Below are 14,226 nucleotides of genomic sequence, written 5' to 3'. Positions count from 1 at the left end.
AGTCTGAATTTGTTTCTTTCACAGAATGGCCAATGTAAACGAAGTCGTCCAGCGCTTGACAAAGCAGGATCCTCATCTTGCACAATTCCTTGAGAATGACTTTAAAACTGAGCAATACGCCATGCAGGTGCTAAAATCCAGTGTCGTTTCCAATGTTCTCGTCAATTTGCAGGAGAGTTGAACATATTCTTCCTATATTTAAAAGGCGAAAATAGGTCAATTTCGAAAATAATATTTCAACTCTTCCGACAAGAACTCAGTGAACCTTCTAAATAACGAACTTCAAAATCAAATCTCTGCAAGACACGAAGATCTTCTCGCACAAACGACGGGCATCGAGTCCCTTGAGTCTGTGCTCGACGTAATGACCTCGCGGATCTCGTCCCTCAAAGATGTAGTGGGAAGAATATCTGCGAGAATTAGCGAGCCCTTTGCTAAAATGGAAGCGAGAACACTTCAATTATCGCGACTGCAGGTAGGGTTAGCTATTGTAGGCCTTTGACGAGTCTTTCGATAGGACGCGACGGATCTCCTTCGTCGACTGATTCGTTTGTTGTATCTGACGAAACGCTTGAGAACACAAATTTCGCAAGGAATGAAAGAAGTTACGAAGGCTGCCCAAACTCTGAATGAACTCGACTTTCTACAGCAAGATAATGAAGTCTTGCCGAAGATAACTATCATCCAAGAAGATTTAGAGTTTATATCAAAGTCACGGAAGGATGTTGAAGTAGAAGCACATCGTCTTTTAGAGAAAGGCATCTCAGGCGAGAACCCATCGCAAGTGGCCACCTCTCTTCAGGTATTGCTTCGAAAGGAGTATATCCCTTACATAAAGTCGTAGGTCTTCTTTAATCTCGGCCAACTGAGTAGCGCTGTGAATAGGCAAGTCGAAGATTGCAAAACAAATGCTGAGAAGTCAATTCAAGAGGCCGTTGACGTCCGTCTTCTAACAGATAGCTCGTCGTCACAAGGAGCTCGACCTGGAAGAGCGAACATGAATATATCTAATCAAGTAAATACTCTGAAAAGCGATTGAATGCTTGAAAAAATAAATCATCATAAGGTCAACTTGAAAGCCAATCTCTGGGCATCATTGGACGAAATGGTGGAGTATCTTCATGTGATGATAATGAATGTGCAGCAAATTCAAAAAGTGATTTTGAAAAAACGCGACCCAGTTACGCATCTTCTCTTCTCCGAACTTATGGCAAAAGAAGGTTGCCAGACGAATTTGAGTTTGGTCTTTTGGCGCAATCTAGTCAGCCATATTCAAAAAGCTCTCAAGAAATCGGCGCAATACAATGTCGTCATTAAAACGACCTTCGAACAAGGTTGGTCTGGATAAAACAATAGAGAGTAAATGGAAATGTATAGAATACCCAAGACTCCTGCGAATTCTGCTATCTCTATGGGACAAAGTCCAGCAAAATAAAGAAGGCTTCAGTTTGATGTTTGGCTCACAGGACACAGAGTACAACCCAGAACAGGATCTTAGAAACTCGATCGCCTCTTTCAAAGCCGCGTATGTTTCAAATTCGTTGAACAATCTCCTGACTCATGTGAACAATTCCTTCCAGGTGCGGGAAACGAACACTCAGGTCTGAACTAATTGTTATTTTTAGCCGCATATTTCAAACAACAAGACTATCGTCGTGGCAGATGTGGATTCAGTATCCAAGGAAATCAATTCTGAGATAAGCTCAATTCTCTTTGATGACGAACTACAAAACGATATCATAAAGAACATTGAGCAGGCTGTTAATCTTTACATTGCAAAAGTCGAAGGGCTCGTCACGAGAACACCGAATAGTGCTCAAGTTATTGGACCAATGAATGACACTCAGGTTCAAAACTACGGCCTTGTTAACTCCACATATATATTGTCTGAGTACTTGGAAGGAACACAGGCAGATCATAGGCACGGATTGTTCTTTTTAACGAAAAATCATTTAATCCTTTCTTTGGCCATCCGAAATAAAAGAGAAAGCCTTACTGAAACCGCGAAAATCGGCTTTACTTCGATGTTGGACTCATGCGAACAGCTCAAGGAGACGATCATGGAACCGATCTTTGCCTCTGTCGCTGATGCAATAGAATCAATCATACTTACTATGCACAAGGAGGATTTTTCTATAGACGAGTCCAGCGTAACAGACAAGCCGTCCCTTTTCATCAGAGAGCTTGAGACCTTCATCAAACGTGTCGCGAAGGAATCGAGTTCGAAGTTTTATTGTTGCCATTTTCATTCACAAAGATATTATGAATCTACTAGTAGCAGACTGAACTCATACAAGGACCATTTCAGTTTTATCCATGCTCGCGCTTTTCTTGCACAGAATTTAAGCCCTCTAGCTGGTCGTGCGTTAAAACTGTTTATACGCCACATAACCCTCATTCGTCCGATCAGTCAAGGCGGCAAGCAGAAGATTTCCAATGACTTCAAATTTTTCGAAGAGGCTCTTTCGCCACTCTGTTCGAGACTATGTGACCTGGATAAAGTTTATCAGACCTTCCGAGCGGTGAGGCCACTCGTCTGCGCCACCGAAGAAGATATCCTAAATAGTGGATGTATTGGAGAAAGCGTTCCTCACTCTACTTGTATCACGCTATTAATATCAAGGGCAGCCGAAGAATTAAAATCGCCTTTTGAAGTAGCAGACTGGAGCCGTAGCAGGTACTAGTAGTTTGACAATTTACAACTGGTGTTACCTTGTCTTATTCCCTAGATACTCGCAATGGCTAGACGATCACGAGAGTGAGAAAGAGCGCCTGTCACTTCTAAAAGGCACCGTCGAAAATTACACGAAGAACGCCACTCTCGAAAATAAAACCGAGTTTGTTCATGAAATCACTTCGATAACTCAACTTTTACAACAGGGCTTGTCTATTTGACTTGCCAGAGACCACATTTGCTTTAGTATTAATTATGAACTTTCTGTCGACCTTCTTTCTGTCACATATACACGCCCCAACTTTTAAACTGCTCCGGGACTTCCGCAATACCAAGCATAAACTTATATATTCATAAAAATTATGTGAAATGCTTAATCTGGGGCCGTTTAGCCATGGCTGCGTAAGTCGGTCGCTTTTTGTGATTTTACTGAAAGCGACCGGTGAAAACAAGGAAGAGAAGCAGTTGAGAACAATGGAGAACTACATTCCCGACGAAACGACCATCACGAATGCTAGTGGAGTGATTGATAAGTTGTGCATTAGCAAGAAGCTAGAACCAACTGAGGTATTTGCTTTCAATAAAAGAGCAAAAGTTAATAATTCGTTTATATGAAGCTTGAACTAAACAACGAGAGTGATGTTACCGACACTGTAGAAATGTTGAAGGCGATCATGGCTACGGAAGGAAACGCAAGTAAGTGTTCTGACACTTCGTTTTGAATTGCGACCTAATTTGTTTCTTAAAGCTGCCAAAGTTTACGCAAGTGAAGCTGTGGGTGTGCATTCCCAAATTGTCGGGGAATTGACACACCGGAAAAGAGTCTGGATTTATACCGAAATCTGCGAGTCGACAATTACTACGCAGTGGAAACCGTTAGGTAACATGCTTTTTGCTACCTTCGATCGACCGCATTGATTTCTTTAAAGTTTGAAAAATGCCCAAATAGGGAGACTCTGGCTCATCTTTTGTGCCAGTGTGATGCTTCAAATGATTCATTTAATTTTGTAGACAAGGCCAAAGCCATTTTTGGAGCGCATAAAGAGGAACGAGCCTGGTCACGGCTCAAAATTTCTAGAGAAATTCTAAAACGCATCTGCGATATAATTATTTACGATTTTGACAACACAATCCGTTAATACGATTTTTTCGAATAATATTTTTCAGAAGAATCGAATTCGTCAAAAGACCTAGATACACTCATAGTATCTCGGAGAGCTCCACGACTGGTCACTCTTATCAGTAACTTTCTTATAAAAGAACTTGTCAAATTCGCTCCGAACAAGCGTGCACTTCTTGGTACTTCCTCGTCTAACTCAAACAGCTCCAGAAAAAGCGGCCAAAGAAACGAAGCCAACGGTGCCCGAGAAAACGGGCAGAATCGATCTCAAAGGAGCGACAGAGGTCGTGGAAAAGGCAATAGAGGTGGAAGAGTTGCTAGAAGTAAAAACCAGCCGCTCAATGACGCACAAAAGGAAACGGAAATCTCTGATTGCCAGTAAATTAGTTTTGATCATAAATGACAGTTGTGAAATTCCATCGTAAGAATATCGACAGTAGCAGCGCAGCGGTAGCAGGGGGTAAAAAGAAAGAACGGTCGGCGCATGGAAGGGGTGGAGGCGGTGCAAATCGCCCCGCAGCGAAGGCCACTTCCGTTAGTGAACAACAATGATAGAGATCCCGGCGAAGTGATTACTCATTGACGAGCAGAGATCTCACCAATTGACTAACTTCCTGTCAATATAAAACTCCAAAAACATACAAAAAACTTACAGTAACTCAGAGATTGAGAGAGATTCTAAAAACTGTCATTCCAGAGCCCCATCAGAGCCGGTAACATTTTCTCGCTTGATTAGTGTATTTATCCGCCAAGCGTGAAGATACTTGATATCATTCTCATTAATGTTTCTTCAAAAGCAACAGAGAAAGATCGGCTTTCATGTTCGCATTGTACTCTTCCCAGTTCACAGTATTCATTCCTTACCATTTCATCCTCAAACCAATTTATACACAAACGCAATGATCCGCATTTTCAGCTTGATTCCTTTATTAAATTCAGGTAACAATTATGGGAGTTCAGCCTATTTCTATACCAATTTCGAGCGTAGGGTTAAAAAGGAGCCTGATGTCTCAGTGACTCTTGACTCAGCGAAAAATCAATACAAAAAATACTCAGTTTGCCGAATTATTATTTTCCTTGCGACGTTTTTAAATACTTCTTTCTACCAGGCTCGAAGCAAGAGATGCATAACGCGTATTTACTGACAGACTCGATGTTCAACGACAATTGCATAATGCGCATTCTCGGTCCGGGTGGACGGTTTTTTTCGAGGGTGTTATTTTTTTACTTTTTTTTCAGAGAAAAAATCGAATCGGTCGAACCGCTCGGTCGACACAAAGAATGAGTCGGATTTTGGGCTTGGGTAAATTGTGCCGTGGCCTCGCCACTTTGCACAAGCGTGAAGTCAGAGTGACAAAAGACGATCTTCATTTAACTACGAAAGAGAGAGAGAGAGAGATAATGAAAAGGACCTTTCTAAAAGGCGATTTTTCACTCGGGGAAAGTTATTCGCGCTGAGATGGCGACTATTTACGGCGTTGTGGCTGACGTCGGCAATTATTCCAATTTCGTGCCCTTTTGCGAAAATTCCATCCTTTCGTCCGACAAGTCGAGCGGTTAGCGCTTCTCGACTGTGAATTCATTTCTCTGAACATTTCTAGGTCAGATTGACATCAAGTTCGGCCCGATAAGACACAGTTGGAAGTCTAAGCTTACTTACTCGGAGAGCGAGATTCTAGCGCAGAATAGCACCTCTTTCCCGTTGAAATTCCTCGACACGAGGTGGAAATTCACTCCAAGAAAAAATGGCCACGGGTTTGACCTCCATTCGACTTTAGTTTTCTCTAGAAACTATTCACGCAAACCCCTGATGATAGTATTACAGTAGTAGAGCTGGAAGTAAGATACGAACTTGCAAAGTCGCTCGGCCTGGTAGAAGATGTTATTGACTTAGAGACCTTCTCAACTCAATTCGTTGAGGCATTTAAACAGGAAGCTGAGGCGCTTGAGAAAAGAGCGAGACACGGCAAAAAATAACTATGAAACTTTTCTAGCATCTTACAATCATTGTGATCTGTCGAATAATAACTAGACTATTTGCTTAATGTTGGTTGTGATCAGCAAGCTGACTTGACATTCACAGTTTTACCTCGCATGAGCTTTATTTTTGACCGTAATCTGCACTGTACTATTCTTGATGCATGGCGAGTCCCTGTCCCCCAAGGTCAATTGGTTCAGGTTAACCAGCGTTTGCTTCAGTGAACCAGTCAAAAACCAGGCTATCTTTTCAGATGTCGGAAAGCTCGCACCACATACTCGACGATGAATTCAATGAGCCTGAGCAAGCAAGGAAAATTTTCATCGGGAATTTGCCTTATGAGGCGGATGAAGGAATAGAGTCATTACAGTCATTTCGTATCAATAATTCTGACAAGCATTAAAGCTTTTGCGTCTAGCATACATCTCACATGTATCAATCCTGCAAACATACTGTTTGGTGTATTGCAAACTATACAGCAGCTAATTGAACTCGGCATGATAATGAAACTAGCTACAGAAATGCTCAAAAATCATTTTTCGAGTTTCGGAGAGATAGTGGATTGTGTGGTGCCCAAGGACCCCAAAACCAAGTTTGCAAAGGGTTTTGGGTTCGTTACTTTCACCAGAGGCACGGCCGTCGACCAAGTCATGAATAATCGGCCTCACAAGGTGAAAGCTTCTTCCCAGTCATAGTACTAACGATTACTTTAAAGGTTGCCGGGCGTGTACTTGAGCCAAAGCGAGCGATCTCTCGGAACGAGTCCCGGGATCCGGCAGCTGCAGTATCGACCACGAAACTATATATCGGCTCGATCGGCGATCTCACGGAGTCAGAGATCAGGGGATACTTCGAGGGCTTTGGCGCCATTCAAGAGTTCGAGCTTCACTCCGACAAGGGACAGGCTTTCATCACTTTTCAAGACCATGATCCCGTCGACAGAATAGTTGGCGAGAAGCACACGGTAAGTCCTTGAGAGAAAAAATACTGCTTTCGTGTTTGATTATTGCCTTATTGCTGTAAGATGTATTGTGACGTGCGAGCAACAAGTGTTTATAAGTTCAGCAGCTTCATTTATCCTCGTTAAGGTTGCCGGGCGTCCGGTTGAGACGCGAAAAGCGCTAACGAGATTTCAAATCGAGACGGCCACGAAGAGGCGTGAAAGTCAGCAGCGCCGCGGCGCACACGACCGAAATCACCGGCAGCATTATGGCGGCCATCATCCGTACGGTCGGCCGTACGACGACGAGCACGGTGGCTACCATCGACGAGGTCCTCCCCACGGCGGCTATCACGATAGAGGAGGATATGATAGAGGCTACGATCGGGGAGGCTATGAAGATCGAGGCTATCCAAGGGATAGATATGGTCCTCCACAGGAGAGATATGGAGATCCCTACGCAAGAGAACGATCCCCGCCTAGAGGATACGATCGATATGGCAGTAGTTACGATAGACCGCCTGTAGACCGTTACGGTCCTCCAAGGAACTGGCTTTATTGTAGTTTAACACGCACTTTGGCATTGCTGCAAATTGGCAAGCTTTCTTAGACAGCCAGAAATAAGGGATTATTATGATCGGTATGGCCCACCGGAGCAAAACAGATATGGTGGGCATCCTCCTCCGCCTCGTGATAGCTATTCCGACCGCGGCTATCCGCCACGTGATCCCCCTCCTCATACCCACGGAGGATATCCGGCGCCACCTCCTGGGCCTCCTTCTAGAGACAACTCTGCGTATGCAGCAGCGCCAAGTGGCTACGACAGCGGTCGTAGCGGCTCTTATATCGCCGATCCGGCTGCAAATGGATCTAGGTAGTCATTTGAGTGACTCGAACGTTTACTCCGCTATATATCCTTAGAAAAATTGTTTAACTCCCTAATCGAAGACTCGATTAGAGTACATGCTGTACCGCCTCTTTTTAGTTCCTTTTTGTTATTTTGATTTTATTCTTTCGTTAATTTCGTTTACCTCCATCGTCTTTGATTTCTACCGCGATTCTCGATTTTTTCTGATTTTTTAAATGCTCGAATGTGATTGGTCCTGCGATTTCAATTGTCATTTTGGCTTTTAAATTCTCCCCTTGCATAGTCAAAGCGGAAATGGTTCGTCTTTTTTGACGCCCTCAGTGAAAATCAAGAATTGCAGTATAAGCTTAATTGCAACTATTATCGGCAACTCTTCTCAACGCAATACAGGTCAAATATCCGTTCCTTGATTCCCTCTCTTAACTTGATGCGATAAAATGCAAAGTATTTGTATCGCATTCTGCCATTGGAGTTTCGAAAAAGGGATCGGATAATGTATAAAAGATTCAAACGCCAATTGAGCTAATATGCGTTTTCAGTAGGGAAAAGGGGCAGGAGAGTAAGTCCAGCAGTGAAGCAGCTTCAGGCTCCAGTCAATACTACAATCCTTCCGTCCCACCAGGTTTTAGAGCCTTCGAAACTCTTACCTTACAAGCAAATCGCTATTTCAGAAGCAAGAGCAGGCTACGCTGGCAACGGATATAAACAGGAGTATTATAAAAATTGAATTGATCATACTCCCAATCGTAGTCCAATATAATCATCTCTCTTATCAATTAATGACTTAAAGCCTCCTCAAGAAAACGATCTCTTCCTCCTTTTTTCTCTAGAAACATATATCTTCACCTCTGTTCCCCACTTTCCAAAACCACCAACAAAACGATATTCCTAGAACCCATCCTCCCCATTTCACTTCACCTGCCACGTTTTTTCTCCTTGTCCCAGACATTCACCAACTTCATTAATCTCTTTTTAACTGACCCATATTGCCTAAATTTATATAACCTTCTATTGCAAACTCTCCTGAATCGTATGTTTTGATCCAACAAAGATTGATTTTCATTATTTCAGACAGAGCGTATTAAACCTTTGTAAAGATGGCTATGTCCGGAGTGAAAGTCAACGATGCCTGCATCAAGCAGTGGGAAGCGCTCAAGTCGAAGAAGATCAAGGCCTGCAACTTCAAGCTTTCCGACAACATGAAAGAAATCATCGTCTGGCACGGGTTTTAACATAAACAATCAATAAAATTAAATGCAAGCAAAATGACAACCCTGGAAAAGCGAGGACTCTATCATCGCCGCTGGATCAGACAGTGCCTGGAAGAACTGGACCTCCAATCTCCCAGACAACGAGTGCCGATACGGGTACGCTCGAGCTTTTTCTTAATTTCTTATTTTTTTTTAGAATTTACGACGTTGAGATGAAGATTGACATGGGATCTGGTCTTCCTGCAGGAACACGAACAAAACTCACTTTCATCGTTTGGGCTCCTTCCACTGCCTCTATCAAACAGAAGATGGTTTCCGCCTCCTCAAAGGATGCTTTAAAAAAGAAATTCGACGGCGTCCAGGTTAGATTCTTAGTTAGTCCTCTCCCAAACAAATTTTCAAGGTCGAATGGCAATTAACCGGACGAGACGAGCTCGAAGCCTCGGATCGCATCGGCGATCTTGCCTCTCTCCCCGACATCAGAACCTCCGGTTCCGGAATCATCGAATTCGAGGGAATCAAAGCCTGAGTACACTTTCCCTTCTCACTTCTTTCACACACTTACAACCTGTGAATCTACATGTGAACATTCGAAAATCATCAACATAAAACAATGACAAGCCCCAAAACGCACCTTTATTATTACTATTTTTGTCTGGAAATACTGCCCCCCTCAGGCTCCTCGTGATCATTTACGCCCTAGGTGCGTTCCTGATCCTGCCGATGGGGTGCTGCCTTTTTACATCACTTGAACAGTTTTAATTAATTATTTAAATTTTACTTTTTCTACGCCACCGATTTTTCAAATGTACGAAAACAACGGCTAATCCTGGCTCCCAAGGTTTTAGCAAAAATGTAACCGTTTAAGCCGTAGCTACTGTTTCAGTCGCGCCGATAGGACAAAAAAAAAACTCATTCAAATTTTAGCGACTCGCGTGCAGTACAAATCTCTCTATTTTGCATCTCTATACTGTCATCCTTCGTGCAGTATGGTCTTGCGACAGTACGATACAGTACACTAGAATAAATAACACTCACAGTTCATTCAAATAAGAGACATTACATGCATATTTAAGGCTTCGTTATTTCAAAGTTCAGCTTATCCTTATTACTTTTTTCGGTTTTCTGTGCAACAAAATACTTGAATTAATACCAATGAAAAAATAGACATCACGAATGATTCAAAAACCCTTGACTCTTGATTTTGCAAAAACTCGCAGGCTTGCAAGGCAGGACATCTTTCAAGTTGGCATCGCGTCGTAAGGCCAAAAAGTGATCATTGTTGTTGAAGAATGAGCTCTCGCGATATCCCTCGCTGCCTAAAAGACTACGACGAAGAAACTTTCAAGCTCTACGAGCTTTCCCATTACGCAGGGGTTGACGTTGATCCCACGCTATTCCGCTGCATCGTGGAGCTGCTCAAAGCGGATGTGCACCCGGAAGCGATCGTGAAGTGTCTCCAAGAAACTACGGAAAAATCCCCTTACGGAGTTCCTTCAAATCAAGCTAAAATACAACTAGCACAAATGGAACGGGTGGGAACGAAGAAACGTACTCAAAGTCGCGAGGCACCAGGCAATCCTCAAAAAAGGGTCAGCTCGAAATGATCACTGCAATAGTCCACTGTACGATAATCGATAACTACCATTTCTAAGATACTAAAACTATGTTAGATTTAGAAATCGTCGGCATGCTTCTTCGAATCGCGGAGATACTTCGTAAGATGCCAATAGTGAGCTCGTTTTATCGGACGATGCGACCGACTTCTGATAATAAGCATTTCTTTTTAAAATGCGGTGCCCTTGGACTTACTGGCGGCCATGCATTAGGAACGGCTTTGAAGCACTCCTTGAAGTAATATTAATTAACGTACCTTTAAAGCCATCTAAAGTTGCATTCATGGTGAATTTCGAAGTGGAAAACGAACGAGAGCAACGAAAAATGGGTCTTATGCGAACACTCACCCGAAATGATCCTGAAAGCTCGCTAGAAAGCATTAAAGAAAAACGAAAAGGATATGATATTCCAGAAGAAATTTCGATAAGTGAATTTGTTAAAGGAAACTATTCGCATAAAGTTAAACTGGATTTATTTTCGCGCGAATCTGTTAAATAAATTTTCCTCTTATTCAACCCAGTTGTCAATTTAGACATTATTTCTTATTGAAGTCGCGGTCTGAAAGATATATTTTCTCTTCTTCGATTCCCAATATAATCATTTAGGATTTCCTGCTCATTGTTTCGAGACCCAAAATGGTCTTCTGAATCAATTGGGCGATCCATTATTAAGGCGAGTCCTCTATTTAAAACTCATCACTAGTGAAGTCGAGTAAAAGGATTATCATAATCTTAAAGAGACAAGATTTTAAATCATGAAACTGTCTTTGTTGTTTATTTTCGCTCATTCGTATGGAGAGAAAACCCAGTCAAGTTTTTGAAAATGCTTAATTGAATCTCAGTGATAGTTCTCTTTTTTACTAATCAAAAACGAGGGAAAGGAACTCCTGGACTCGCTGGGTCAACTTAATCCGCTGACCTGGACGGGGCATGTATTCGGAAGAGGTCACGAGCTCATGAGAAGACACAGAGCTGGAACTGAGAAACGCGGAATCCTTCCAAGGTTCCTAAGACGATCATTCAACGATTATTTATTTGCTAGTTCTTTCTGCGATCAGAGCGCCGCCTCCTCCTCAGGTTTTCTCAACGCAGTCCTCTGCAAGCGCATTTAAAAATAAAATCCAAAGAGCCGAATAAACTCTTACAAAACTCCTCCTTGAACATTATTGAATGAACTTTATTGGGAACCTATGAGCGTTATATAAAAAGTAGTTACAGAGCTGGAATTCGCCTCATGTCTTCGTCGATTCCTGTTAACCAGGGGTGGTTAAGTGCTTCCGCGGCAGTCATTCTTTTGTCTGGCTCCCATTGAAGCAGACGACGCAGGAAATCGTGAAACAAATCGTCATCCGGCGAAATAAGGCCCAGAGTTTTCGGAATCGACTTACGATAAGGGCGACGCTGGAAACCCTTTTCAGTTTTGTAATGAACCCCCTCTAAAAGCAGATTTCAACATAAACTGATGATTTTCATCCTAACCGTAATAAATCCTTTTTCGAACTCCTTTCTCGATGAATGGTACAGGAGGGAGTCCAATGTTCTCCATTATCGATGCCATCTGATCTGGCTCAGTCTCTCCGAAAATGAATTCTGAGCCGCGAAACATCTCCCCGATGATCACTCCCATCGACCACATGTCTGATTGAGTGGTGTAATTCATCGCCAGCATGACTTCTTAATTTTTTTTTTGTGAAAAAATCATTCGATTAATCTTACCTGGAGAACGGTAATAGCGAGTCTGGACGTAGTAAGAAGGACATCTGTCCTTACTAGAGCCAAGCACGCAGCTTAGCCCGAAGTCCATTATTCTTATCCGGGGCTCGTTATCAATACGCTCGAGCGGAGAAAGTAAATTATCCTAGAAATAGTAAGATGATCTTCAATTAAAGAAACTTACAGGTTTAAGGTCGTTGTGAAGAATATCCAGGGAATGAATAAGCACCAATCCTTTGAGCAAGTCCGAAACATACGACTTGAAAAGCTCAGTATTTTTTCTAAATGCTTCTGTCTCATAGACATCGTAGGCAGTTTTTCTGAAAATCGTTAATAACATACAGCAAATTTTATTATTCCATACCCAAGTAGCTCGAATACCATACAGAAATGATTGCGAAATTTGAAGTTGTCGATATTTACAATGAAGAATGGTGAATGCGGGAATGCTTTGTTTATTTTGCTTATAATATTATATTCTACCATCGTGTGTTTCGCTCTAAAGTTGGGTTTACTCGTTTTTCAAGATTTATAAGCTTACATTGACGTGTAATTGTTGAGAACCTTAATGGCCACATCCTTTTCTAGCATGTGATCTCTAGCCTTGAGCACTTCTCCATATGTACCCCCGCCCAGATACTTCAAGAGCTCGTAGCGGTAGGCCAAATGGTCGCCGATTTTCCACCGGTATTTCCCTTTATTTTCCGTCTCGCTAGGCTCATCGAATCCAAAATTATTCGTTAAATTCATTGGCAGCATATGTGTTTTGTTCGCTCCTTCGCCGGCGAAGAATATCCTCGGAAACTTCTTTGATGAAATTTCTTTGATTTCCCACGTTGGCAATTTTCCTGAAACAAACAATTAGTCCATCTGACAGAACTATCAATTATGATCGACAAATTGACCGGAGCTGACCGTGCCCAACTCAATAAAATTTAATACCATCCAAACTCGCTAGAGTTTTATCATTTTCTTCTCACGTAAAAACAATAGGAGCCAACAATTGTTATTGTACTAAAGTGGGCAACTTTTAAATTGCAAAATATTAACAGCTTTCTGATCGACTATCAAGGTGTAAAAATTATCGCCGCAAATGCCAGAATGCGCGCTGTGCGCACTCGTTTCCGGTAATCATCAAAACTTGATTAGTGAATGCTTTGATAGAAAGGTTAATAGTCAGTAACGATATGTGCGGGAGCATGCGAAGAAAACCTTTATATCTTTCGATAGCTTGTTCCGGTGTCAATCCGGCTTGGGCCTTGTCTTCGGACGTAAGCTCAGATAGTTGTAGCCGTCGTTGACAGTCCGCTTTATGATCCCTTGCGAATACAAAGGGGTCGAAACGATGCAGCTGCAACAGTGAGAATTTCTCACTTTTGGTTTTCTGCGCATTGCCGCTCGAGTTCGACGGATGGAGGTAGTCTTCGGCTAGTTTTTTCACTTCATCCAGCCCCAACGTATCCACCATTCGAAGGAGATGGATCATTTTTTCATCCTGGGGAGATAGACTTCCTTCATCTGGCTTGAAAACACTTTCCAAAAAAAACTTAGACAGCGGAATTAATTTTTTGAGCCGTTCCTTGAGTTTGAACACATGATGGCAGTGATTTTTGATGATTGAAGGCATAAATAGAATAGACAGAAAGTAGACTAGCGCCGACGAGAACAAAAAATCGGTTCTTCATCTTCAAACGGCCGCCATTACTGGCCTGCGCGACAGCTATCAGCAACACTAGCAATAATAATTAGTGCTTGTAAAAAAAAACAATTTGAGGAGCAGCAACAACTCCTATAAAAAGTAAATACCAGGTCTCTTTTCATCAAACCTAAAAGTTCGCAAATTTTTGCGCTCAGAAAACGATTCAAATATTAAAAGAGTCGGAAATATTTCAAATATCAATAGTGGTAAAAAATAAATACGCGTGCACAAACGAGTATATTTAATTTCGTTGAATTTATTTAAGCTGCCTCGTAACAATGCTTAGTCAAACGTAGCGGGGCGATTGATGCTACTCACCAAGGAGTGTAAGAATTCCAAAATTAGGATTTCTCCATCCACTGCCAGCACAGCTAGCCACCGCTTTAGTAGCTTCACTCTGTAGCTTC

The 14,226-nt window shown here is 42.2% G+C and overlaps 6 protein-coding genes across 9 annotated transcripts; 5 read left to right on the top strand and 1 right to left on the bottom strand.

Moving 5' to 3' along the window:
* The first annotated feature begins 5 nt into the window (after positions 1–5).
* On the top strand, positions 6–3,028 carry LOC145709663 (conserved oligomeric Golgi complex subunit 5-like). Its single transcript, XM_081787358.1, has 9 exons — positions 6–176; positions 261–475; positions 518–802; positions 845–1,015; positions 1,067–1,334; positions 1,378–1,580; positions 1,626–1,921; positions 1,985–2,677; positions 2,730–3,028. The coding sequence occupies exons 1-9, from the start codon at positions 26–28 to the stop codon at positions 2,893–2,895; spliced, it is 2,448 nt and encodes an 815-aa protein (XP_081643484.1). The 5' UTR covers positions 6–25; the 3' UTR covers positions 2,896–3,028.
* Positions 3,029–3,039: 11 nt separating this feature from the next.
* LOC145708828 (uncharacterized) lies at positions 3,040–4,176 on the top strand. Its single transcript, XM_081786524.1, has 4 exons — positions 3,040–3,241; positions 3,292–3,370; positions 3,423–3,554; positions 3,842–4,176. Exons 1-4 carry the CDS (start codon positions 3,044–3,046, stop codon positions 4,174–4,176), a joined length of 744 nt encoding a protein of 247 aa, XP_081642650.1. The 5' UTR covers positions 3,040–3,043.
* Positions 4,177–5,253: 1,077 nt separating this feature from the next.
* Positions 5,254–5,771, top strand: LOC145708826 (coenzyme Q-binding protein COQ10 homolog, mitochondrial-like). Its single transcript, XM_081786523.1, has 3 exons — positions 5,254–5,350; positions 5,396–5,549; positions 5,612–5,771. Exons 1-3 carry the CDS (start codon positions 5,254–5,256, stop codon positions 5,769–5,771), a joined length of 411 nt encoding a protein of 136 aa, XP_081642649.1.
* On the top strand, positions 5,628–7,322 carry LOC145708825 (heterogeneous nuclear ribonucleoprotein A1-like). Its single transcript, XM_081786522.1, has 4 exons — positions 5,628–6,125; positions 6,292–6,443; positions 6,488–6,736; positions 6,861–7,322. Exons 1-4 carry the CDS (start codon positions 6,026–6,028, stop codon positions 7,320–7,322), a joined length of 963 nt encoding a protein of 320 aa, XP_081642648.1. The 5' UTR covers positions 5,628–6,025.
* A 4-nt stretch (positions 7,323–7,326) lies between these two features.
* LOC145706711 (actophorin-like) lies at positions 7,327–9,979 on the top strand. 3 transcript variants are annotated; one of them, XM_081784143.1, is made up of 6 exons: positions 7,327–7,586; positions 8,120–8,202; positions 8,252–8,799; positions 8,864–8,947; positions 8,988–9,153; positions 9,195–9,979. In XM_081784143.1, exons 3-6 carry the CDS (start codon positions 8,678–8,680, stop codon positions 9,318–9,320), a joined length of 498 nt encoding a protein of 165 aa, XP_081640269.1. In that variant the 5' UTR covers positions 7,327–7,586; positions 8,120–8,202; positions 8,252–8,677; the 3' UTR covers positions 9,321–9,979. The 3 variants fall into 3 exon arrangements, with proteins under 3 accessions (XP_081640269.1, XP_081640267.1, XP_081640268.1); XM_081784141.1 differs by lacking the exon at positions 7,327–7,586 and having other exon boundaries at positions 7,593–8,202; XM_081784142.1 differs by lacking the exon at positions 7,327–7,586 and having other exon boundaries at positions 7,593–8,799.
* Positions 9,980–11,585: 1,606 nt separating this feature from the next.
* On the bottom strand, positions 11,586–13,629 carry LOC145706644 (uncharacterized). Of its 2 annotated transcripts, none has more exons than XM_081784065.1 (7): positions 13,333–13,629; positions 12,662–12,968; positions 12,485–12,619; positions 12,305–12,440; positions 12,124–12,265; positions 11,887–12,081; positions 11,586–11,843 (listed from the first exon to the last, which is right to left on the bottom strand). In XM_081784065.1, exons 1-7 carry the CDS (start codon positions 13,604–13,606, stop codon positions 11,620–11,622), a joined length of 1,413 nt encoding a protein of 470 aa, XP_081640191.1. In that variant the 5' UTR covers positions 13,607–13,629; the 3' UTR covers positions 11,586–11,619. The 2 variants fall into 2 exon arrangements, with proteins under 2 accessions (XP_081640191.1, XP_081640192.1); XM_081784066.1 differs by having other exon boundaries at positions 13,495–13,629.
* Positions 13,630–14,226: the final 597 nt, after the last annotated feature.

The sequence above is a fragment of the Oikopleura dioica genome, chromosome XSR, assembly GCF_907165135.1.
Source record: "Oikopleura dioica chromosome XSR, OKI2018_I68_1.0, whole genome shotgun sequence".
In the NCBI taxonomy this organism is placed as follows: Eukaryota; Metazoa; Chordata; class Appendicularia; order Copelata; family Oikopleuridae; genus Oikopleura; species Oikopleura dioica.
This window is presented reverse-complemented; position numbering and strand designations above follow the sequence as displayed.

Bases quoted from the DNA above. Each gene is read 5' to 3' on its own strand.
- LOC145709663 (XM_081787358.1), top strand. From the start codon at position 26: ATGGCCAATGTAAACGAAGTCGTCCAGCGCTTGACAAAGCAGGATCCT. The intron at 803-844 runs GTATTGCTTCGA...ATAAAGTCGTAG, and splicing joins AAGTGGCCACCTCTCTTCAG to GTCTTCTTTAATCTCGGCCA. The intron at 1,016-1,066 runs GTAAATACTCTG...AATCATCATAAG, and splicing joins ACATGAATATATCTAATCAA to GTCAACTTGAAAGCCAATCT.
- LOC145708828 (XM_081786524.1), top strand. From the start codon at position 3,044: ATGCTTAATCTGGGGCCGTTTAGCCATGGCTGCGTAAGTCGGTCGCTT. The intron at 3,371-3,422 runs GTAAGTGTTCTG...TGTTTCTTAAAG, and splicing joins GGCTACGGAAGGAAACGCAA to CTGCCAAAGTTTACGCAAGT. The intron at 3,555-3,841 runs GTAACATGCTTT...AATATTTTTCAG, and splicing joins TACGCAGTGGAAACCGTTAG to AAGAATCGAATTCGTCAAAA.
- LOC145708826 (XM_081786523.1), top strand. From the start codon at position 5,254: ATGGCGACTATTTACGGCGTTGTGGCTGACGTCGGCAATTATTCCAAT. The intron at 5,351-5,395 runs GTTAGCGCTTCT...GAACATTTCTAG, and splicing joins TTCGTCCGACAAGTCGAGCG to GTCAGATTGACATCAAGTTC. The intron at 5,550-5,611 runs GTTTGACCTCCA...CCCTGATGATAG, and splicing joins CCAAGAAAAAATGGCCACGG to TATTACAGTAGTAGAGCTGG.
- LOC145708825 (XM_081786522.1), top strand. From the start codon at position 6,026: ATGTCGGAAAGCTCGCACCACATACTCGACGATGAATTCAATGAGCCT. The intron at 6,126-6,291 runs GAATAGAGTCAT...AACTAGCTACAG, and splicing joins GCCTTATGAGGCGGATGAAG to AAATGCTCAAAAATCATTTT. The intron at 6,737-6,860 runs GTAAGTCCTTGA...ATCCTCGTTAAG, and splicing joins TAGTTGGCGAGAAGCACACG to GTTGCCGGGCGTCCGGTTGA.
- LOC145706711 (XM_081784143.1), top strand. From the start codon at position 8,678: ATGGCTATGTCCGGAGTGAAAGTCAACGATGCCTGCATCAAGCAGTGG. The intron at 8,800-8,863 runs GCACGGGTTTTA...ACCCTGGAAAAG, and splicing joins ATGAAAGAAATCATCGTCTG to CGAGGACTCTATCATCGCCG. The intron at 9,154-9,194 runs GTTAGATTCTTA...CAAATTTTCAAG, and splicing joins AGAAATTCGACGGCGTCCAG to GTCGAATGGCAATTAACCGG.
- LOC145706644 (XM_081784065.1), bottom strand. From the start codon at position 13,606: ATGATCCATCTCCTTCGAATGGTGGATACGTTGGGGCTGGATGAAGTG. The intron at 12,620-12,661 runs GTAAGCTTATAA...ACCCAACTTTAG, and splicing joins CTCAACAATTACACGTCAAT to AGCGAAACACACGATGGTAG. The intron at 12,441-12,484 runs GTATGGAATAAT...AACGATTTTCAG, and splicing joins ATGGTATTCGAGCTACTTGG to AAAAACTGCCTACGATGTCT.